Below are 23812 nucleotides of genomic sequence, written 5' to 3'. Positions count from 1 at the left end.
ATTAAAAATTCCAGGGCAGAGCACCTTAAGGACTGAGAAGACACATGGTCACTGAACGCCATGGGGAAGCCAAGGAGAAGGGAGAATTTAGGAAAGGAGGAAAAGAGGTCAGCTTCCACATTCCTTTTCTATTACACAAGTAATATGAAAATGTAAAATGAAAAGTGGGGAAAAGTCAGAGACAATAAAATATACCTTTCATTAATATAATATCTGGAAACAACAAATATTATTATTTTTTAATACCCTGCAAGTCTTGCAATATAAATATTTTGTTTTCATACATTCACAAGTAATTTGTATCCTATCCTTTTCACTTGCCATTAAATTATGCATATCATACATATTCATGGCCTTCATAAATACCATTTTTTTAATGTTTTTAAATTTTTTTAAGTTTATTTATTTATTTTGAGAGAGAGTGTGCTGGAGGGGCAGAGAGAGGTGGGGAGAGAGAATCTCAAGCAGGTTCTGTGCCATTAGTGCAGAGCCTGATGTGTGGCTTGAACCCATGAATGGTGAGATCATGACCTGAGCCGAAACCAAGAGTTGGACGCTTAAACTGAACGAACCACCCAGGAGCCCCCAGTGTATTTCAATATTAAATTATCCTTCTCTAGGTGATCCCACCATTCTTCTGTTCTTTTATTTTAGTCTTTTTTTTTTCCTTCATGCAAAGTTGGGAATAATTGTTTAGTAATAATGAAATAATCTTAGGGTAATTTGTAAGGGTGAAACACCTTGCAAATAGCAAGCTTTCAAGACACAGGAAAAATAAGATCACCAAAATCCCATAATGTATTTTAAATTTATAAAATAGTCTGCTGGACTCATCTGGTGATTGCAAGATAAAATGAATTTTATTCTGTTTTTAAAAAGAATGGTAAAGGGGGCACCTGGGTTGCTTAGTCAGTTAAGCATGCAACTCTTTTCTATTTATTTATTTTTTTTCATTTACATCCAAGGTAGCAGATAGTACAACAGTGATTTCAGGAGTAGATTCCTTAATGCTCCTTGCCCATTTAACCATCCCCCCTCCCTCAACCCCTCCAGTAACCCTCTTGTTTGTTCTCCATATTTAAGAGGCTCTTATGTTTTGTCCCTCTCCCTTTTTTTATATTATTTTTGCTTCCCTTTCCCTTATGTTCATCTATTTTGTATCTTAAAGTCCTCATATGAGTGAAGTCATATGATATTCATCTTTCTCTAATTTCACTTAGCATAATACCCTATAGTTCCATCTACATAGTTGCAAAAGCAAGATTTCATTCTTTTTGATTGCCGAGTAATACTCCATTGTGTGTGTGTGTATATATATATATATATATATATATATATATATATATATATATACCACATTTTCTTTATCCATTCATCCATCAGTGGACATTTGGGCTCTTTCCATAATTTGGCTATTGTTGAGAGTGCTGCTATAAACATTCGGTTGCATGTGCCCCTTCAAAACAGCACACCTGTATCCCTTGGATAAATACCTAGTAGTGCAATTGCTGGGTCATAGGGTAGTTCTATTTTTAATTGTTTGAGGAACCTCATACTGTTTTCCAGAGTGGCTCCACCAGTTTTCATTCCCACTAGCAGTGCAAAAGAGATCCTCTTTTTTCCACATCCTCACCAACATCTGTTGTTGCCTGAGTTGTAAATGTTAGCCATTCTGACAGGTGTAAGGTGGTATCTCATTGTTGATGAGTGATGTTGAGCATTTTTTCATGTGTCGGTTGGCCATCTGGATGTCTTCTTTGGAGAAGGGTCTATTCATGTCTTTTGCCCATTTCCTCACTGGATTATTTGTTTTTTGGGTGTTGAGTTTGGTAAGTTCTTTGTAGATTTTTGATACTAACCCTTTATCTGATATGTCGTTTGCAACTATCTTCTCCCATTCCATTGGTTGCCGTTTAGTTTTGCTGATGGCTTCCTTCACTGTGCAGAAGCTTTTTATTTTGATGAGGTCCCAGTAGTTCATTTTTTCCTTTGTTTCCCTTGCCTCCGGAGATGTGTTGAGTAAGAAGTTGCTGTGGCCAAGGTCAAAGAGGTTTTTGCCTGCTATCTCCTCAAGGATTTTGATGGCTTCCTGTCTTACATTTAGGTCCATAAATACCATTTTAATGGCTACTTACTAGTTATCAAAATGATATATTCTAATTTACATAATAAGTTAGCCCTTTTGTACACTTGGGTTCTGTGTATGTGTGTGGCAGTGTGCTTTTCCTTTCTTTTTTTTTTAATTGTTTTTAAGTTGATTTATTTATTTTGAGAGAGAGAGAGAGTGAAGAGGGGAGGGGCAAAGAGAGAGAGCAGGGGAGGGGCAATTGAGAGGGAGAGAGAGAATACCAAGCAGGCTCTGTTCTGTCAGCACAGAGCCCAATGTGGAGCTTGAACCCATGAACTGTGAGATCATGATCTAGTGGAAATCAAGAGTCAGATGCTTAACCGACCAAGCCACCCAGGCACTCCAAACTTTTCCTTTCTTATGGCTTTTCCAAAACAATATTTTGAGTCATTTCTAATGATAGATTCCTAAAAGTGGAATTCTCACATCAAAGAGTATCAACATATTTCAGTGAGATACCTTACTACATTGTTCTTTTGAGATACATTCCTAATTTGCTTTCTGAAAGAGTGATACCAGTATTCTCTGCTGCCCGCAGTATCCAGCCTTTAAGTGTTGAATGTTAGTGGAACATTTAAGTGGAAATAGCATGTGGGCAGATGGCAGTGAGAAAGATTAGGACTGGGAAGATGGACTTAGGACTTCAAATTAATGGAACCATATTATGAGTAGGTAATTTCTCTGAGGGCAAAATGAAGAATAGTGTGTCTGTGTTGGGGGTGGGGTGGATAACTTAAAGAATTTTTTAACCTGATTATTTTACAGAGAGAAATATGAAGTTCACAGAATTAAGTGCCTCTCAAGGTCGGACAAATAACTAGTGTCAGGACCAGGACTAAAGCCTGGTCTTTTGACTCATTGTCACTGCTCTTTCACTGTATGACACTGAGGTCCCATGACTGGACCATGGTAATGGGTAGGGTCAATGAGGTAGAGTGTGGAGGGAGTGGAAAGGAAAAAGAGAAGTGATAGAGGAAAGCCAGGAGGGTGAGTTGTCATAGATGTAGATACATTAAAAAAAAAAAAAATCCAGAAAAAAAAACTGATATGCCTGTTTGTCTACTGCAGCAAAGAAGTCAAGAAGACTGAGAACAGAAAATAAACTCTTAGATTCGAAGTCAAGGTGGTCTCGGGCTTACTGTTCTCTCCTGGTTCTCCATTAACACTCAGAGCTGGCTGTACTCCAGCTTCACAGATAGGATTGTAAACATTTATAAGCCCACCATCATTTTTAACCAGCCTACTCTTACAATAGATTATATAGCTTGCATTACACTATCAGTAAAGGGAAAAAAAATTAACACTGCTTATGACCCTGACCTACTGTAAATTGTTGCTAGCCTCAGGTTTATAGCCTCTTGAAAAACTCAATTAATTAATTTCATAACACTTAAAATATTTTTCTTTTATGTATTTTGGGTTATGACTTCACATGATATAGGAATGAAAAGAAATTGGAGCAATAAAATATAAGTTAGGAATATAGACCAAGAGTGAAAAGTCTCATGCCATCCTTTGGGTAGATTCAGCCACATATATTGTGGCCAAATCAACTTGAACTAGACCCTCCCTTAATAATTTATTGATTTAATTATTCAGCACAGGTACCACTAAGCATTAGGATTTTTTTTTTGTTAATGTTTATTCATTTTTTTTTTTTTTTGAGAGAGAGAGAGAGACAGAGCACAAGTAGGGGAGGGGCAGAGACATCGGGAGACACAGAATCTGAAGCAGGCTCTGGGCTCTGAGCTATCAGCACAGAGCCAGACTTGGGGCTCGAATTCACGAACCGCTAGATCATGACCTGAGCCGAAGTTGAATGTTTAACTAACCGAGCCACTCAGGTGCCCCAGCATTAGGATTGTTGAGCTAATCAGGTGTGGGCCTTATCCTCATGGAACTTAAGAGTATATTAGGAAGGCTATCCCTAAGCAAAGAATTACAGTCCCATATCCATATCCAATATCTAACACAATTACAACAAATGTGCAAAGAGAAAGTACCATTGAGAATATTCTAGGGACCTAACCTAATGTGGGAAGGAACATATGGAGAACAGGGGCAGTGGCCAAAAAGTGACATTTAATCTGATTCCTAAAGAACTTTTAGATATCAACAAGGTAAAAATGAATATGAAAAACTTTCTGGCTAGAGGAAATAGACCGTGTGACAGCTCTGGGGTGAAGAAAAGTGGTATCTCTTCTTTTAATAGAAAATTGTGTGCCTACAGAGAATAAGTACAAAATAGTGTGAGAAGAGTTTGCAGATGGAGGGAACTGCAATTCTCTGCAAATGTGGGCTCCCCCACCCCTTTTTCTCCTGGTCTCCTGACAGTGTTTTACACCTGTGGTTGCTTACTCTTGTCGTACTTTTAGCTTGTATTGCCCTCTAAATTGTCCTATAAATAGCTTATAAATAGCTTTAACAATTCTTAGCATTTCCTCTTTAAAGTGATTACTTCTTGCATACTTAAATTGTTACAGAGTGGTGTTGATCACAGTCTGCTGGATGATAAAAAAAAAAAATTCAAGATTAAGAAATACCTGACATTTCCTTGGTGAGGAGAAATGCCAAGTTAATTTTAATTTTAGTTGGATGAGAAAGAGAATTAGACATCAAATATTGGCAGCTCGTTTCTCATGAATGTCCATGCTGATGACTGATGGGTGGAAGAACTGTTTTATAAAGAAAATAAAAGCAAAGGAAAGGGTGAGAAAGCAGGCAATCTCTGCTGTGTGTTTTGAGCTCCTATGTCTTGAAGAGTTTCTTAGAGACATGAGTTTAAACATCCATTGATCCTAAACTTACCAAGTTTGTCATAGTAAATAAAGGCATTGGACTAAAGGGGAAATAAACTTATGGCTCTGTGTGTTCATAAAAATACTTCCAGAAAACAATTCAGATGCATGACCATGTTGTCAGGGCATTAGCACAACTTTCCATCTCCTCCCTGTAGGTCCTTCACCACTTTGGAATACCACATCTTACACCTTCCACACAGGAAGTGCACGTTACAGGCCATTCATTAAGCCAGCTGTTCACAAAGTGTTGACTGGGGACACTTGAGGTCCAAGAAGGTCAATGCAGTTTTCACAATACTACTGACAAGTCATTTGCCTTTTTTACTCTCGTTCTTTTGTGAGTGTACAGTATTTTTTTAGAGGATACATGACATATTTATAATTATGGAAAGACTATTAAAATATTCTCCCATTTTCCAATTAAATATCTGTGTGAGACCAACGTTTCTTCCCATACTTCAACTAAAAACATAAAAATAGATTAGCACACACGCACCCATGAAAAATAGATTAGCACAAAAGTAGATATGGGAATCCAGCTGTCTTCTATTAAGCCAAACATTAAAGAGATTTGCAAAAACATGAAATAATGCCAGTATTTTTTTTTGCGGTGGAAAAATATTTTTTATTGTCATACAAATGTGTTATGTTTTAGTTTATTATATTTTAAATAAACTAGTAAATATTTTTAAAATTTCTCAGCTTTATGTCTGTTGTGGTAAATATTGACAGATGTAGCCCACATAAACAAAGCTCTTTGGGGGTCCTCAGTAATTTTTAGAGTATAAAAGTATCCACAAAACCAAGAAGTTTGAGGATTGCTGCATTAAGCCCATGTCCATTTGTCCTCCTGGCTGCTGCAACTTGAACTGTAAGAAGTTTTCCAAACATATCAGTTGACCCAAGAGAGTAAATTACAGTCAAGGTGCCTTTTCCAAAGATCTACTCTTCACTTTCCTTTCCTTGAGGTAAAAAGCGTGTTGTGTTGGGTAATTACAGCATGTAAGAAGTGGAGATGTTGACTATGTTTTATTTCTCCCCCAAGGCCCATCTTATTTCCACAGTCCTGAAAATGCTTCAGCCTTGGAGAGGAGCCCATGCTTGCATGCTGCCCATTTTAACCATCACCCTCAAAGGTGATTTCATGCTGAGGCAGCGGTTCTTGGGGACTCTGGTGTAAAGCAGACAGTATTATTTGTCAGAGCCATTCTCTGGTCACAAGCATTTTTAATTAAAGTTGTCCTATAAATAGCTTATATTCATTTCCTCTGAATCTCACAAGTCAGTAGAGACTAGGAATGATTAGCTTAGGTCAGGACATCTAGCCAGATGAGGTAAATGAAAAGTGAGTGCTTGAAATAGAGCTTCAGGGATTCAGTACTACTACTTGTTAAGATAAATGCATTGCCCTTCCAGAGAAGGTGGAATTTATTTTAAATAAACACCTAGAAGGTATTTTTCTCCCGCGGTGGTGGTTCCCTTTTGTTTTTTAATAAGTGGAGTTAATCATTCCTTGAAATTTACAGTCAAGCGAAAGGAAAAGACAGATATTGAAGACATTATTCATAGACCCAGAGTCTTGAGATAGCCCTTGGGTTCCCGGAGGCACAGGGATGTGATCACTTGCCCTTGACACGCATGGTGTTTTAAGTCCCATTACTTCTTTGGACTTTGAAAATTGCATTTCTAGAGGAAACCCAGCTCCTAAACCCCCAAATAAGAGAAGTTTTAGATGAAAAAGGTGATCTCTCTGGCTATTTCAGAGTAGCAAGAATGTGGGAAAAAGCAAAATTAAATCAGGTAAAGGAGTAATTGTACTTGAAAACTGTTGTTGAATGTTGTATTTGACTTCGGCAAGTTAGAACGTGAAGACATCAGTTGTATTCTTTTTAGGAAACACACCTTTCAGCTCTCCCACAGTTTAGTTATACAATGATGGCTCTAAGATCTGAAGTAGCCAGGGATATTTTTCAAACACATTTTTATGTGATGCAGCTGCTGGAGTTAATGGTAACCAGCATTCTCGGGTATTTGGATCATGACAGGTGTAGAGAATCTATCTCATCTCAAGTCTGGATGTCATGTCACTTCTGGTTGCCCCGAGTACCTTGTGCTTCTCCTCCCCTGATGCTGTCACAGTACATTGCAATGTCTTCTTCCTATCTGAATCCCACTCAACTGCCATGGCAGGATCGTCTGTCTTGTTCACTCTTCTATCTCCACTGTATGCTTGGCATGTGTGTGGTGCTCACAAAATATTTGTTGAGGGGATGGATATCCGAAAGTGTAATTGTTTCTGTTGATGCCAGAGACACCATTATTTCCAGAAATACTGCTTTTATTCAGGGTTCACCCATTCCCTGTGTGTCCACTGAAAACCTAAATTCTGTTCTCTGTCCCCGTGTAGCTATGAGATTTGGGGCAAGTCTCTTAACCACTTTGCAGCCAGGTTTCTTCATTAGTTAAAAATGGTGGTGAGTTACTGTTTTTAATATTATTTCCAGCTCTAATATTCTTTTATCTCCTCTGCTGACAATCTCACCCACCTTATTTTTTGAGGGGGGTGGAGGGGCGCAGGAGACGGGGAGAGAGAATCCCAAGAGGCTCAGTGCTCAGCACAGAGCCCAACATAGGTCTCAGTCTTACTACTGCGAGATCATGACCTGACCCAAAATCAAGAGTCGGATGCTCAACTGACTGAGCCACCCAGGTGCCCCTCATCCATTGTATTTTTTTTTTTAATTTGTTTTTCAACGTTTATTTATTTTTGGGACAGAGAGAGACAGAGCATGAACGGGGGAGGGGCAGAGAGAGAGGGAGACACAGAATCGGAAACAGGCTCCAGGCTCTGAGCAGTCAGCACAGAGCCCGACGCGGGGCTCGAACTCACGGACCGCGAGATCGTGACCTGGCTGAAGTCGGACGCTTAACCGACTGCGCCACCCAGGCGCCCCTCATCCATTGTATTTTTAATAATTGGGTGGGATTTTTAAAATTTTGATTTTATCATGACTATGTTAGTGTGTTTTAAAAGTACCATGTGATATACAAAGTTTGATCCTTTAACACAAAAATATCATTACAGTCAAACAGTCTCACTAGTTGAATGCTAACACAGGAAACTTGAGATTTTCAGGAGCTGATTACTCAGGTTTGGATTAGCCAGCGTATTCTTTCTCTGGTTGCCTCCAGGATATTAGATGTTTATTGACCTCTGTTTCAGAAGATGATTAAGAAAAGTTAAAAGGAAAACACCTAAGCTAATTATTTTTCATATTTGATAGGAAAGGAACTTGAAACTCTTGGCTAAGATGCCACTTGGACAGGGCCATGACGCTCCATGTGGCCTCAGTGACAACTCTAGCACACCTGAGCTCAAGAGCAGCTGTATTTAATCGTTTCAAAACACTGCTCTCATTGGGTTGTATTTGATAGTTCACTCATCTTTGAGCTCCTAAAACAGAGGGATTTTGTTTTATTCATCTGCGTGTTTTTGGCATCTGTCTCCCAGTGATACACGTAGCAATGCCAGCACTGAGGAGTGGTAATGATAAGGATGTGACATGACATATCCTATCGTGACAAGGTGCTATGTGCTACGCATTGTTCTACATACTTAACATGTTTTAATCTATTTAATTGTCACAACAACCCTATGAGATAGGTACTACTGGTATCCCTATGTTACAGCTGGGCACGTAGAGGGTAAGTAAGGTCACATAGATAAGTAAATGGTGGGTCTGGGATTCCAATCCGTATAGTGAAACACTGGCAGCCCGATCCCTAATCATTATACCATGCTCTCTACAGCCATTGCGGTAAATATGTCTTGAATGAATGAATAAATGAATACGTTTGCAATAGTACTCTGTAGCTATTAACTTGATCAGAGGCTTGGATAATTTGTGTTCTACCTGTGTCTAAAGACACACACACGCACACCCACACACAAATTTGTTGGTCCTTCAATGGATGATATCTTCTCTTTTTTTTTTTTTTTTAACTTTATTTATTTACTTTGAGAGAGACAGAGACAGAGACAGTGTGAGCAGGGGAGGGGCAGAGAGAGATGGAGAGAAAGAGAATCCCAAGCAGGCTTTATGCTAACGGTGCAGAGCCAGACACAGGGCTTGAATTCACAAAACTGAGAGGTCATGACCTGAGCCAGAACCAGGAGTCAGATGCTCAAACGACTGAGCCACCCAGGTGCCCCTGGATGATATCTTCATAAAATTTTTCTTCTCTTTAATAGATTGAGAGATGATTTGGGGATTTTCATTCATCTTTATTTTTTTTTAAGTCTGACAGTTTGTTGTTTGGCAATCAAAAATACATATGCTTTTTTAAAAAATGCATATACTTTTTAGCAACATAGATCTCAATTTTTGCTGGGCTGTGGATTTGTAATTCAAATAAGTGAAATTTGCCAAATCCAAACCACGTCTTGTTTCCTAAATGGTACTTAAATGTGTGGATTCAAAGAGATGGCCGTAGTCATTCCACAGAGGGTCAAATGTCTTTATCTTTCTGGGTCAAATCAAATTTAGGCTCCTTGGTTTATTGTTCAACACCCGGTGCATTTTTATTCACAAGCCAAAGGTGTCACATCTGAGGAAATTAGTGCTGTACATTCCCTTTTCATGTGTCTGGATGAATGCTTAGTAGGGGTAACTTGCGATAAAATTGTGGAAAACGTCCACTCTCAGAGCATAGTAAAGGAACAGTTGCTATGTGCTTTATGCCGCATAATTTCCTTTTACCTGACCTTCCCAGCAGGACCAGGGAACCATGAAAGTGTTCACTTGTGAGTAATTGTTAGAACCTGGGTAGCTTTGATTCATTAAGTAGGTTTTACCTTCTGATATTATAAAAGGAAGCGTGACGTGACAATCTCGGCTGGTGGTGAACAATGTTCCTAAAAGCTAATTCAGAATTGTTAGTGTGCTCAAGTGAATCTTTGGAAGAAGACCAGGACAGTTAGCAAATGACCCATTGAAGATGCAGTAGTTGAGCGGGGCCTTATCACAAGGATAGGAGTTGGAGGTATGCCTTCGAGAAGACCTGTATTCCCATTGGAGGGTGTGGCTCTGAGGTGGAACACACAGGTTGAATAAAGGAGGGAAGGAACAGTTGGGTGGGCTATCGAAATATTTTGAGTAAAGAAAGGTCAAGGCAAAGCCCTCTGTAACCTGCATCAGCCTCCCTCCCCTTTCCTCAAAAACCTCCGCCAATAAACCATACAGTGTAGGTAAAGGGAGTGCTTGATACGCAATGCAGCTGTAAGACAAACGTCGCAGGCGTCCCTGCTCCCAGTCACATTGTCACCTCTGAAGAAACTCCTGTATGGACATAGCCCTCATTTTCAAACAGAGAGTTACTGGGGGTGGAGGGCATCCCATTCAAACAACCATTTGAGGCTTTTTCCAGTTGTAGGGCAAATCCTTTCAGATGTCCCTTCTTAGTAAAGGTAGGCTTGTTTGCCCTAAAGAAACTAAATATAAATATGAATTGTAGGAATTTGTGCCATTGCACTGACTTCAGTTAAAAGTACACGGTGTTTGACCTCAGTGCCTATTGGCCTATTGCATACAAGATCCTCAGTAAATTAGTTTCTGTCTTTTCCGTTTATGTCATTCAGTTTATTGTTGTAGTTTTTGTATTTCGGGGCTTTTTTTGGAGAAAGAGAGTGAGCGTGCGCACACGAGTGGGGCAGAGGGAGAGAGATAGAATCTTAAGCAGCTCCAAGCCCAGCACAGCCCAGCACGGGGCTCCATCAATCTCACCACCCTGAGATCATGACCTGAGCCAAACACTTAACCAGCTGAGCCACCCAGGCGCCCCTATTGTTGTTTGCTTTTAACTTTCTCATTTATTTTCCTTTGTTCTCTTTTAAAGGAGAGATTTAAGGAAGCTGAGGAAATATATCAGGCTGGAATAAAGAACTGTCCAGACAGCTCAGACTTACACAACAACTATGGGGTTTTCTTAGTTGATACCGGTGAGTAAAATTAAAGAGAACCTGTTCTGTTGAGATTAGATAATACTATCTATCAAGCAAAATGGCAACCGCCCCGAAAATGTCTCAGAAGTACCATTCACTTCTGGGCTTGGCAGGAAACTCACACTGTTGACAGTCACATTGTACTGTGGGGCTGTCATTTCTCCAAATCTTCAAGCTCAGCTCAGCAAAATCTACCCACTTCATACAGCTCTAAGGAAAACTCCCCAGGTGTCAGGAAGTAGCCTTGATGATTTAATGAGTAGCAGTCCTTTGAGTATCATTTATACAAGTTCATATACCTAAGATGATGAAACATTCCTCGGCAATGATGCAGAACTTGCCCCTGAATCTAGTTAGGAGCAGATGGAAAATACTTTTCCACATCTGATAAAAAAGCCTCCAGAATTGTTCCATCATTCTTTACTTGATATACATTAGGGAAACCATATTATTGTAACTGATAAGAGTACTTTTACATGACAGATGCTATATAAAATATACTTACTCTCTCTTATTAAGGCAACACTTTACTGAGCAGGGATTCTGTTTCCTTTATGATTTGTGTCCTATATGCTGTTGGCATGCTATGAATGCCTATAAAGAATCAAAAGATATTTGAATTTAATGCAAAAGCACCATTTTGTTCTCATTGAGTATTAAACTATCTGCCTTGCGGTAAAATTCTATTTTAATTATTTTGTCAGTATGAATGCTCAAAAGGGTTTTTATTTTCTAGTATATCTGAAACTTTTCTGTTTTATAGAATGTAAATTTACATTCCAAAACTCCTGGGAAACGTCCCTTATTTTTGCATGTAAAATTGTTTTGTAGTGCCACCTGCTGGTTTGTTAGCAACACAATAATACATTAAGTGTCATGAAGATCTAAAAACCCAAAGAGATCCCCTCCCTGTTGGTCTCCTCTTAGCCCTCTTCCTTTTACTTCAACAACAAATGATGCCACTCCCCTAGAAATCTCACTGGCCACCCTGTGTATCTTCTCATCACTCCCTTTGTATTCATGTGTTTTATACTAGTGAAATTCTCCCTATTACCAGTGACCTATGTATATATACATACATGGTATCTCGTTTAATGCCTAAGATGTCTGCAGGTAATAAACATTCCATTTTCAGTCACTTAGATAAGATTTCACTAGGAAGCTTCTTTGGGGACCTTATCGGAGGCTTGATTCTAGTTCTGGTCTTCATCCTCAGTTGCCCTGAGATTTCTGTCAAGTCTCCTAACTGCACTTTGCACTTTAGTGTTTATATCTTTAAAGTAATACTTTTGTTTATTTTCTAATAGTTCTTAAATCCCAAGAGACAGCTAAATGGTATCTAAAGGCAGCTAACTAGTATCAAAAATACCTGTGAAGATCATTTAATTAAAATATTTTAAAATATGTAATGCGTTGGATACACACAGGGTAGCATTATTATTATTATTATTATTAAAACCCCATTATATAAATCCCATTTAACAAGAATGTATCATTTTTAAAAAGATTTTCAAGATCTGGCTGATACATACTTCTTTAAAGCAGTGCCTCGATTACTATGTTGCAGTACAGTAATTGAGACCAACCCTTAGAAATTGTTTCAGGACAGTTTTGTTTCTATAATAGCCTATTCTGTTTTTTAGTATAATGAGAAGCAACAATATCTCGCATAAATAACAATCATTGATGATCTCAAAACATCGTACTTGCTAGGGCAATGGCCAGAAAACACTTTGGCTAAAATGATACGTGTAATAAAAGAAATAGATTTTAGTTTTCATTGCTTTTTTACTATTAATTTCCTTGGAAGTGGGAATGAATAGTAAAATGGCCCAAAGTTACGCAGTGGCAAGGAGATGAAGCCAAAATACAAGCTAATTTACACACTGAATCATTGATGGTATGACTCAGTAATACAAAGAAGAATGATCTACATCAGAAGAGAAATTGAAGAGCCTCGTGTGTTGTATAATTATTTCCAACTACCACTGATTACAGGCTCTCCGGAGAAGGCAGTGGCCCATTACCAGCAGGCCATCACACTCAGCCCAAGTCATCACGTAGCTATGGTGAATCTGGGGAGACTCTACAGGTCATTGGGCGAGAACAGTTTGGCCGAAGAATGGTATAAACGGTAAAATTCCTTTTCTTCACTTTGCAAGTTGCCCGAGGATGTCAGTAGTTGCCCTTCCAATTTTTACGTAATTGAAGCAGACATGCCTTTAGGATATTAACAGATTTTGCCAATTCAGGCAACACAGAGTCTCATCTCCAAAGAAAATAAAACCAAACCCTTAATGGTGTCCCAGTGAATGGCTTTTCTGCCTGCTGGTTAGAACACGGTGCTAAACCAAGGTTGGAATGTAATTCCTGCTTTGGTCGGTCCATTGTTTTCTGAGGCTATGGACTGCAGCCCAAGCCATAAATAGCAGTTTCAAAAATGGATGTGGTGGAAAGACTGTGCATACATCGGAACAAGCCTATCCCCATTAATGGAAACGATCCTTGGAGCTCAGTGTGCATATTGATAGGTCACTAGAGACATTCTTATAGTCAGAGGGCGGCGTCATGATCTTTTTAAAAACAGTCTTCTTGATTATAAAAACCAGAGACCAGGGGTGCCTGGGTAGCTCAGTCAGTTAAGCGTCTGACTTCGGCTCAGGTCATGATCCCACAGTCCGTGAGTTCGAGCCCCGCATTGGGCTCTGTGCTGACAGCCTGGAGCCTGTTTCAGATTCTGTGTCTCCCTCTCTCTGACTCTCCCCCATTTGCTCTCTGTCTTTCTCTGTTTCAAAAATAAACAAACATTTTAAAATAAATAAATAAAATAAAATAAAAAAATAAAAACCAGAGACCATGTTGAAGCAGAGTCTCCAACTGTGGACTGTCATCCCTAAATCTGCGTTTTGAGCTTTCAAAAGGTACCTATTAGAAGCGTCACTTCATCTTTCTGAAAACTTAGCGCACTGCAGGTGTCCCGCAAAGCTGAGATATTATCACCTTTGGGAGCGCTGTATTATAACACTGGCCGATATGAGGAAGCTCTGCAGATCTACCGGGAAGCTGCGGCCCTCCAGCCTTCTCAAAGGGAGCTCCGCCTGGCCCTGGTAAGTAGATTGCTAAAGAAAATGAGGCGGGAACACATAGGATGCAGTGCAGAGAGTTGGAGTCAGAAGCCTCAGAACTGCAACTAGGATGCTACAGTACATCCGTTTTCTGACTATCCATGGAACCAGTGTTAGAGCCATTCACCAAACACACAGACACTACAAACTTTTTTAAGTTTTTGGTTCGAAATGATTTCAAACTTAAAAAATTTGCAAGAATAGTAAATAGCTCCCGTACACCCTTTCACCCAGCTCCATCAATTTTTAGCATTTTGATGAATTTGTTTATCAATGCCTTGTGTATATGCATCCATATATGTACCTATGTACATATTTAAGTATGTGTGCAAACGCATAGTACTTTTTTGTGAGCCACATGACAGTTATAGATCCCACACCCTTTATTTCTAAGTACTTCAGCAAATAGTTCCTAAGAACAAGGACATTCTCTAATACAACCACAGTATGATTATCAAGTTTAGGAAATTAGTAGCAACAATATTTTTTAATTTCAATTTGGAAATTTGCATTTTTGTTACTCTTTTTTAGATTTGTAACAAATCAAACTCGTTATAAATGCAATGTCCTGTTGAAACCATAAGAAATCATTTCTTTTTTAAAATATTTAGCCAACTTTTTAAAAAAGTCACAAGTCATTTCACTGATGTCTTTGGTGTCCCTGCTATTCACGTAGCATGCATTATTCTCCTAAATAAATAAACAGAAATGAACAACAAAAAATTAGAACCTGTAAACTGTGGGAATTCAGCTCCCTCTGTGAATCTCAGATAGAAGCTGAACATTTTTTTTTTCTGGAGTGTTTCTGACACGCCCCTATTCAGAGATGCTGTATTTGATGAAGTGATGACAAACTGGCTCTGAAGCCAAGGTCATGTGGTTTTGCAGGCTCAGGTTTTGGCCGTAATGGGTCAGACAAAAGAAGCTGAAAAGATGACCAACCACATCGTGTCAGAGGAGACTGGATGCCTCGAATGCTACCGCCTGTTGTCAGCAATCTACAGCAAGCAGGAACGCCACGACAAGGTAGAGGGACACGGGAGTCGTTTGGATCCACAGGTGGAAGATGATGTGCACCTGACTGATTCTCCAGTCTGCACGTTTACAAGGCGGAGCAATCTTGACTATCATCCGTTGGCATGGCCTATCTTCTGGATGTTTTTTGCAGATATCCCCTTAACTGCTAATATGCCCCCTTGAAATATTTTCTTACTAATCTTTTGTCTAAAGATTTTATGTGAGGGGCACCTGGATGGCTCAGTTAAGTATGCAACTCTCGATTTCAGCTCAGGTCATGAGCTTCAGTTTGTTTGATTGAGCTCTGCTGACATCTCAGAGTCTGCTTAGGATTCTCCCTCCCCCTGTCTCCCTCTGCCTCTCTCTCTCTCTCTCTCTCTCTCTCTCTCTCTCTCTCTCCATCCCCCCCCCAAATAAATAAATAAATATTTAAAAAATAAATAAAGATTTTATGTGCTATTATCTCAGTTTGTTTTCATCTAACTCTATAAATACTAACTTTATATGCTCTGTCATTTGTATGCTTTATCATTTTCCATGTTCTTTCAAGTATATTTTTGTAGAGTCCTTGTAACACCCTTATATAGGTCAGTGACCCTGTGTTGCAACTGTTATTGTTTATCTCCATTTTAAAAGTAACATAGCCAGTAAACTTATGAACTGACTCAACAAAATATTTATTGAATGCCTGCTATATGCCAGACACTGTGGCAGGTACCAGGAATAAAGCGGTATAATAAAAACAAACAAACAAAAAAAAATCACTTTTGTCCTCATGGAGTTTATAGTAGAAGAGGAAACCAAGATTAAAAAAGCAATCGCAAAACAGATATAAAATTATAGCTGTGCTCAGTGATGTCATGAAGAGTGACATGGTTCTCACAGACATATAATCAGGGACCTGAGTGATCTGGGAGGTTAGGTTCCCTGCAGAGTGATATGAAGGTGAATGCTGAATGATAAATAGGAGTTATTAGACAAAGGAGGGCAATGAAAAGCATTCTAGGCAGGATAAAGTATGTGCAAAGGCCCTGTGGCAGCACAAGTAGCAAGTCTGAGGGATGGGCATGAAGGGAGCAGGGCACTGTGTAAGATAATGGCTGTAGAGGTTGCTGGGGACAACACCCCACAGGGTGCGGGACCAGGGCAAGGCTTTTGTTTCATATCTTGGGAGAAGCTTTGGGGTTTTTTGGTTTGTTTTTTGTTTTTGAGAGAGGGGGTGGGGAGTGAGCAAGGGGCAGAGAGAGACAGAATCTCAGGAGGGGCAGAGAGAGAAAAAGAGAAGAAGGGCTCGTGTTTACCTGAAGTGGAGCTCAAGCTCACTTGAAGCAGGGCTCAAGCTCACCAATGTGGGGCTCAAACTCACGAACTGTGAGATCATGTCCTGAGCCAAAGTCAGACGCTTAACAACTGAGCTACCCAGGCACCCCAAGCTTTTGGGATTTTATGGAGAAAAGCAGCATGGTGAGGTTTGTGCTTTGAAGGGATCCCTGGCTGCAGGGGATGGGGCAGTGGGTGCTGGGGGGTGGGGGGGGGTGGGAGGGGGCCAGAGTTGGCACCAAGGACCTAAGAAGAGGCCATGATTGGAGGGGTCCAGCTGGACACAGGCAGGGCAAAACAAATGACGCCAGATCTTGTTTCCTTTCAGCTTTATCACATGATCTTCCTATGGAATGGTCAAGGACATTTCATTGTCACTAATATAAATGGAAACCCTGGAGTATAGGGAGATTATCTTGTCAGGGCCACATTATTTCTCAGTGAGAACATCAAAGAGAATGAAGAATGTGTTTTGATTGTCATTTACCACACCAGCTAATACATAAGGACAAAAAGTATACATTTTATCATTTAAGTTAGTTTTTCTTCATCTAATCTACTTATTCTGTTTTATTTTCAAACCTGTTATAGGCACTCGATGCTATAGACAAAGCTCTCCAGCTGAAGCCAAAGGACCCTAAAGTCGTATCTGAACTTTTTTTCACAAAAGGAAACCAACTAAGAGAGCAGAATCTTCTGGATAAAGCTTTTGAGGTATAAACACTTAATAAAATTATGTTATTAAATGAAGGGATTCAGATTAATACTCTCAATCTTTAATGAAGCATATGTGGCAAAATTTAAGATCATTGGCATGTTTGTGGAGTGGATTTTCTGATTAATTACCATGATGTTATATGTTTAGTTTTTATCATTGAGCCTTTGGATTTTTAGTATTCAGAGTTCTGCAATACCTCCACATTATTTTCTGAATGATTACTTTTAACTTGGTGCCTAAAATAATTCCACATTTTTCCCTCAAACCAGTTTCTCTCTCTGCCACCCTCACTCTCTCTGTGGACTAGTGCTGAATAGCTTTGGCATTTCCACACATCCTTGTAACATCCTTCTACACTCCCCCATCCCCAATTCCCCACAAATTCCCTGTCAGAATCCACTAAGACACAGCCTGTGTCCTCCTCCTTCTGGAAGCTCATCTGGCCTATCCTTTTTCCTTGGACTATCCTTTCTTGTTTCCCGTGAACTTTTAAAACATTTACTGTCTCTACAAGTCATTTGAAAGTATCATATATTACACTGTATTGTTAGGTCTCTTTCTCCCCTCCCTCTGTCTTCTCTGTCCCCCGCCTCCCCACCCCCCACCCCCCGGGCCCCGTGCATAACGCCTGCTCCCCAGTTAGATTAGACTTCTCCTTATAGAAGGGGACTGCTTCCTTCTGTGTTCCAAAACATAACATCTTGCATCTTATAGGCATTCAAATAAAATTTATACACAGCTTGAAATCAAAACGATATTGCAAGCAAATAGAAATGTTATAGAAATACCAAGCATTTCTGGTAAAGCCACAAGTTGGAATTAATGAAGTCATAAAATTACACTAAATACAACATGAGGAAAGTAAAATTTTAAATGATATTATTGTTTTTGAAAACAGTGAGTGATTTTTAAAATATTCAAAAACACATGCAAAGATATTTGGGGAAACTAATTTGAATGTGAACCCTTAAATCAGAAACAGTGGCATATTTAAAGCAGAAAGTGTGCACTTTTCTCTGCCCTGTGAACATTTTTTTAATGTTTATTTATTTCTGAGACAGAGACAGAGCACGAGTGGGGGAGGGGCAGAGAAAGAGGGAGACACAGAATCCAAAACAGGCTCCAGGTTCTGAGCTGTCAGCACGGAACCCGACGCGGGGCTTGAACCCACGAACTGCGAGATCATGATCTGAGTCGAAGTCAGATGCTCAACCGACTGAGCCACCCAGGTGCCCCTGTGAACATTTTTTAATACCTTAAGTTACTTATACCTAACATGACAATTTGATTAATGTGTAATTAAATTATAAATAGTTATTTGGTATCTATATCTGTATCTTATACATTGTATTGAAAACCAAAGTATTTTCTAGTTGCTTAACTAATAGATCAAATAACCATTTTAAAGTGGCCAGATTGGGGTGCCTGGATGGCTCAGTCGATTGAGCGTCTGACTTCAGCTCAGGTCATGAATTTGCAGTTCATGAGTTTGAGCCCCATGTCGGGCTCTGTGCTGACAGCTGAGGGCCCGGAGCCTGCCTTGGATTCTGTGTCTCCCTCTCTCTCTGTTCCTCCCCCACTCGTATGCTCTCTCTCTCTCAAAAATAAAGATTTTTAAAAAATTAAAGTGGCTAGATCTATGAAAGGTAGGAGTAGGGCCTTGGGCTAACAGTAGCAGCTAAAATCTACTAACATTTTTATTTATGATTACATGTATTCAGAATTTTAATCTTTGCAACAGTCATATAAGAAAGCTATGGTCATGGTCTCCATCTTACAGTTGAATAAACTGAGACTCAGAGGTTGTATAACTTGCTCAAGGTCACAGAGGGTAAGAGATGGAGCTGGGATTTGAATCCAGGTTCCTAACTTCTACCCTACACCCTCATCTCTGTTGATAGAAATTAACCCGAGACACTTTCTTCAGGTTTACTTTAGCAGGTTTTTAAAGGCATAGTTTCTTATCGTTTGCTTGCTTTTCTTAAAACTAAAGTGGAGGAGGAATGGACCAGATTCTGTTTACTTCATGAATCTGTTCCATTGGAGTCTTGCTAATGAAAATAGCAAAGACATTAAAATATACACACGGATCCTTAGCTTTGAAATTGAAAGCAGCGCTCTTAGCCTTTAGCTTTATTTAGGCGACCACTCTTAAATGCAGACCCAGTGGAGAACATGCCTGTGACGTTAAACAATGTGCAAAAAGTTACAAATATGCCGCACAGATACTACATTTAATGGGATACTCATTTTCAGACCAAAAGAAGTATTTGAGGGAGAAGTAACTCTCTTCAGACCTTTCATGCAGCAGAAGATAAAGGAAGACTGTAATGATTAAAACTATCCCCTAGGAAAATGGATGTCCTTAAAGAAGTAAGAGCATCGTGTCACGGCAAGTATTTCAGCGTAGGCTGAATAAACGTGCCAGTGACATTGTGAAAGGAGGTGCCACACTAGGGCTAAGCTGTGTGGGAAAATACTCGAAGATGCTGCTTATTAAAAAGAAAAGTATTCTTACAAACTCCGTTTACAGTGACTAAGGCCAAAGCAGTTTTCTTGCAGATCAAGACCAGAGGGAAATGATGCACCATAATCAAACCACCTGGATTCCCCACAGGTGTCCTCAGGCTCTGCAAGCAAATCACACAGTTCAGTTTCCTCCACTTCCGAATCATCCCTTTTGAAACATAATTGAAATAAACGGGAACCCCTGTGAGCTAGTGGTGTCTGCTTTCATTGTATTAACCATTTCAGTTCTCACTGATGAAGAAAGTGGTTTCCACGTCTGTAGCACGAAGCATGGGTTCTCGTTCCTCAGCCTGAAGATGTTTCTTATATGTTTAGAGCTACAAAGCAGCCGTGGAACTGAATCCAGATCAAGCACAGGCCTGGATGAACATGGGTGGAATCCAACACATCAAGGTAGGAGAATAATTCACTTCCGTGTGGACTGGCTTTTCTTTGCGCTTTCTCTTTCTGTCTCTTCTCTCGAAAGATTGAGAAAGTATTGTTTATTCCCTCTTTGAGTTGTCTGAATACCAAAAGCATAAGTGTTTAAAAGTGAAATTAGGAGTTTATGTTCATCTTGTATTATCGTGATATTGAATATCATGAAACCATTTTAATACTTTTTTTTTTTTTCAACGTTTTTATTTTTGGGACAGAGAGAGACAGAGCATGAACGGGGGAGGGGCAGAGAGAGAGGGAGACACAGAATCGGAAACAGGCTCCAGGCTCCGAGCCATCAGCCCGGAGCCTGACGCGGGGCTCGAACTCACGGACCGCGAGATCGTGACCTGGCTGAAGTCGACGCTTAACCGACTGCGCCACCCAGGCGCCCCAATCATGAAACCATTTTAAAAATAAATCTATACAAATTAAATCTTTAACATAAAGAAAATTGTGTGCACTTAGGAGAAGTATCATCACACAGCAAGTGGAATCTGCTTATGTGAACTAAGTCCTTGTTGGAGCTTAGCGTAGCTCATTGTCCTACAGTTTAACTCACGGTCAAGACTACAGTGTTACTTTACATATCACTTTACTGTTTCTTGTATTGAATGTGCCTTTTACCCCCTAATCTTTTACTGAAACACAAGGCTGTTTACTTGTGGGTTTGTTTTTTGTTCTTCCAAAAGAAAAAGCTACCTTTGAGAGAAGCATTAAAAATGACCTGGGGAGGACTGCTGTCTGTAACTAATGAACTCAAAGACTCACATTCACTCGTTCATCCATTCATTTGACAAACATGTATTCAGAGCATGCTATGTGCCAGGTACTCTTTTTGGGAGCATTGGAAATAGAACATTGAACAAATAAGACAAAAGTGTCTGTCTTCATGAAGCTAGCGTTTAGTAGGGGAGACTAGTAATAAATAAATACATACATGCATACATACATATATAAAATATATCATGGTGCTATGGAGAAAAAAAGAGAGAGAGAGGATAGGAAGTGACATGGGGTGAGAGCTGAAATTTAAAATTAAGGTGGCTGGGAAGGCCTTACTTTAAAAGTTATTTTGAGTAGAGAACTGAAGGGAACAAACCGTGTGGCAAAACAGGGAAAGAGCATGTGCACAGGTCCTCAGGTATGAGAGTACCAGCTGTGTTTGAAGAACAGGCAGGAGGCAAGTAAGATGAAATGGTAGAAGCCAGAGTCAAAGAAGACACAGGGCCAGAACATGCAGAGCCTTGAAGGGGGATTGTAGGGTCCTTGGCTTTTATGCCATGCCAAATGAACTGGGGTCCTTGGAGGACTTTCAGCAGAGAAATGCCATGGTCTGACATGTTTTCAAAGGATCACTCTTGTTTAGCTAACCTATTTCCAGGCTTCTACCTGTCTTTATATTGATAAAATAACAATATAGTGATTAGGATTTAAACAAAAGCCTAATAGGGTTCACTATTAAATGGAAACTGGTCATTCTCAAAAACGCAACAAAACAAAAAGGTGACTCATGATTATGCAACTGGAAGGCAATAATGGGATAGTTACTCTGTGACTGACAGCCGTGGTCTAATAGAAGAACATGGATGGCGAATCCAAACATGACATTTATCAGGGCAGAATAACCTGAGCTCTGATCTTAATGATTTTCTAGGGTGTCCAACAGTATGAACTTACTTTTCAAATAGTAACATAATTTTAAATAGTTAAATAGCATGTTAAATAGTTACATTTTAAAATAATGCACGCTCAGTATGTTTTTAGATGGGAGTGTGTCTGCAACTTAAAGCAGCTGGGTTCCCCTGTTAATGTAAAAAGTCCAATAAATATACTCAAGACTTTTCCAGAAAGTCTGGAAATACAGGGATAATAGTACATTCATTGGACTCTCAGATTAACAAGTGAATCCATGCTTTCCATTTAGAGGTACTTCCCCTAAAAAGGTGTCTGGAGGTTGAAGAAAGATCTGTTAAGTGTATGACTTTAAAATGTAATGAGCACAAGATTAAAAATTAGTTTATGCAGCTTTTCATCTCTGCAAACATCACGTATTAGGTTAAACAATATAAAATGGCCATGTTTGGGGTTTAAAAATGGCCTCATATCAGTGAATTCACACGATGCAATCCAGTGTAAATATGGATTGGGATGTGGTCATATAGATGCCACCATTAGGATGCAAGAGTATTATCATGAGATCCTAAAGAGCAATCGTTAGCTTTCTGTCTTTTTGCAGAAAGTTATCCCTTAGTAGCAGAGTGCTCCCATCAGTGTCAGCCCATCCCAGGCTCGCTCCTTCCCTGAGCCCGGGTGAAGCTTAGGGTACTGAGGTTGCCAGTTGGAATAAGGCTTTGCAAGGAGGCAGCATGAAGAGATGAGATGAGAGTTGTCTCTTGTTTATACTGCTTGGTAATAAAAGATAATTATTGTGGAGCTCTATAAAGGATGGAGTGGATAGAATAAAAATCTAAAATACATTCTTTATAAACACACAATTGCATCAGAGTACTATTTTCAGTACTGTCCTATGATAAGAATACACGTTTTCTAGAATGGCATTGTGCAGTAGACCTCTCTCTGATGAAAATGCTCTGTATCTGCACGGGCCAAGGCAGCAGCCACTGACCCATGTGGCTGTTGAGCCCTTGAAATGTGATTGGTGCAACTGAGCAACTGAATTCTTTTTTTTTGAATATAATTTATCGTCAAATTGGTTTCCATACAACACCCAGTGCTCATCCCAACAAGTGCCCTCCTCCATGCCCATCACCCACTTTCCCCTCTCCCCCCACCCCACATCAACCCTCAGTTTGTTCTCAGTATCCAAGAGTCTCTTATGGTTTGCCTCCCTCCCTCTCTGTAGCGTTTTTAAATTTATCATAATTGATTTCAATTTAGATAGCCATGTGGGGTCAGTGACTCCCATAGTGTAGACAGCACATTCCTAGAAATCAGATCATTCGGATTTGCTACCTTAGCATCTCAGAATTGAATCAAGGGATATAACTTTTAAAGAGTAAAAATAAGGCTTCCAGTTTAATCAAGAAAAGAGCAATTTGAGGAAGAAAAGATAACTCTAGGAATACATTTTATATGAAAGGATAAAGAAAGCTGGTAATCAAAGAAGGAAATGCTAACGCACCGGACTGAGGGCTAAATTCAGGGAAAACTCTTGGAAGAGCAACTTCCAGGTCAGCTGAAGTACAAGCATATTTTGAGAGCACACATGTTCAGTCATCTGCATGTGTGTGCTAAGCCTGATACACATCACAAGACACTTGGAAGTTAAATGCTGGAGTCGAAAAAAATAATAATTGAATGTAGCAAACCCAGGTTCTCACTTGTTCAGAATTCTGTTTAGCCTCTTGGGAGGATCAAGGTTAATAATCAGAAATGTTTTCCTTTTCTGCCATTTCCACCCTCCTTTTCACCACTATGGCGAGCGAGTGCTCTAAGTGGACAGTGTCTGCATAAACCTGGATGGTCTTTTAATAATGACAACAATGGTAGCATCAGATTGAGTGTTCACTGTGCATCAGGCAGTGTCCAAGCTCTTAACATATATTAACTCAGCTGGAAGATAGTTAAGCATTCAGTGAATATTAGTTGCTAGTCGCGACCTAGTACTTTCACTTAGAAATGCTGTTTTAGGGGCGCCTGGGTGGCGCAGTCGGTTAAGCGTCCGACTTCAGCCAGGTCACGATCTCGCGGTCCGTGAGTTTGAGCCCCGCGTCAGGCTCTGGGCTGATGGCT

At 39.7% G+C, this 23812-nt stretch overlaps 1 protein-coding gene across 1 annotated transcript in view; it reads left to right on the top strand.

Moving 5' to 3' along the window:
• Positions 1-23812, top strand: part of TMTC1 (transmembrane O-mannosyltransferase targeting cadherins 1) — a 275547-nt gene that overhangs the window by 248100 nt on the left and 3635 nt on the right. The window contains exons 14-19 of the mRNA XM_030322084.1: positions 10825-10927; positions 12929-13064; positions 13893-14037; positions 14944-15081; positions 16984-17106; positions 19955-20032. Coding sequence (XP_030177944.1) covers positions 10825-10927; positions 12929-13064; positions 13893-14037; positions 14944-15081; positions 16984-17106; positions 19955-20032 — 723 coding nt within the window. The remainder of the gene's footprint in view (positions 1-10824; positions 10928-12928; positions 13065-13892; positions 14038-14943; positions 15082-16983; positions 17107-19954; positions 20033-23812) is intronic.

Source organism: Lynx canadensis, chromosome B4, assembly GCF_007474595.2.
Source record: "Lynx canadensis isolate LIC74 chromosome B4, mLynCan4.pri.v2, whole genome shotgun sequence".
Classification (NCBI taxonomy): domain Eukaryota; kingdom Metazoa; phylum Chordata; class Mammalia; order Carnivora; family Felidae; genus Lynx; species Lynx canadensis.
The sequence above is the reverse complement of the archived record's forward strand: the minus strand, read 5'-3'. Positions and strand labels throughout refer to the sequence as shown.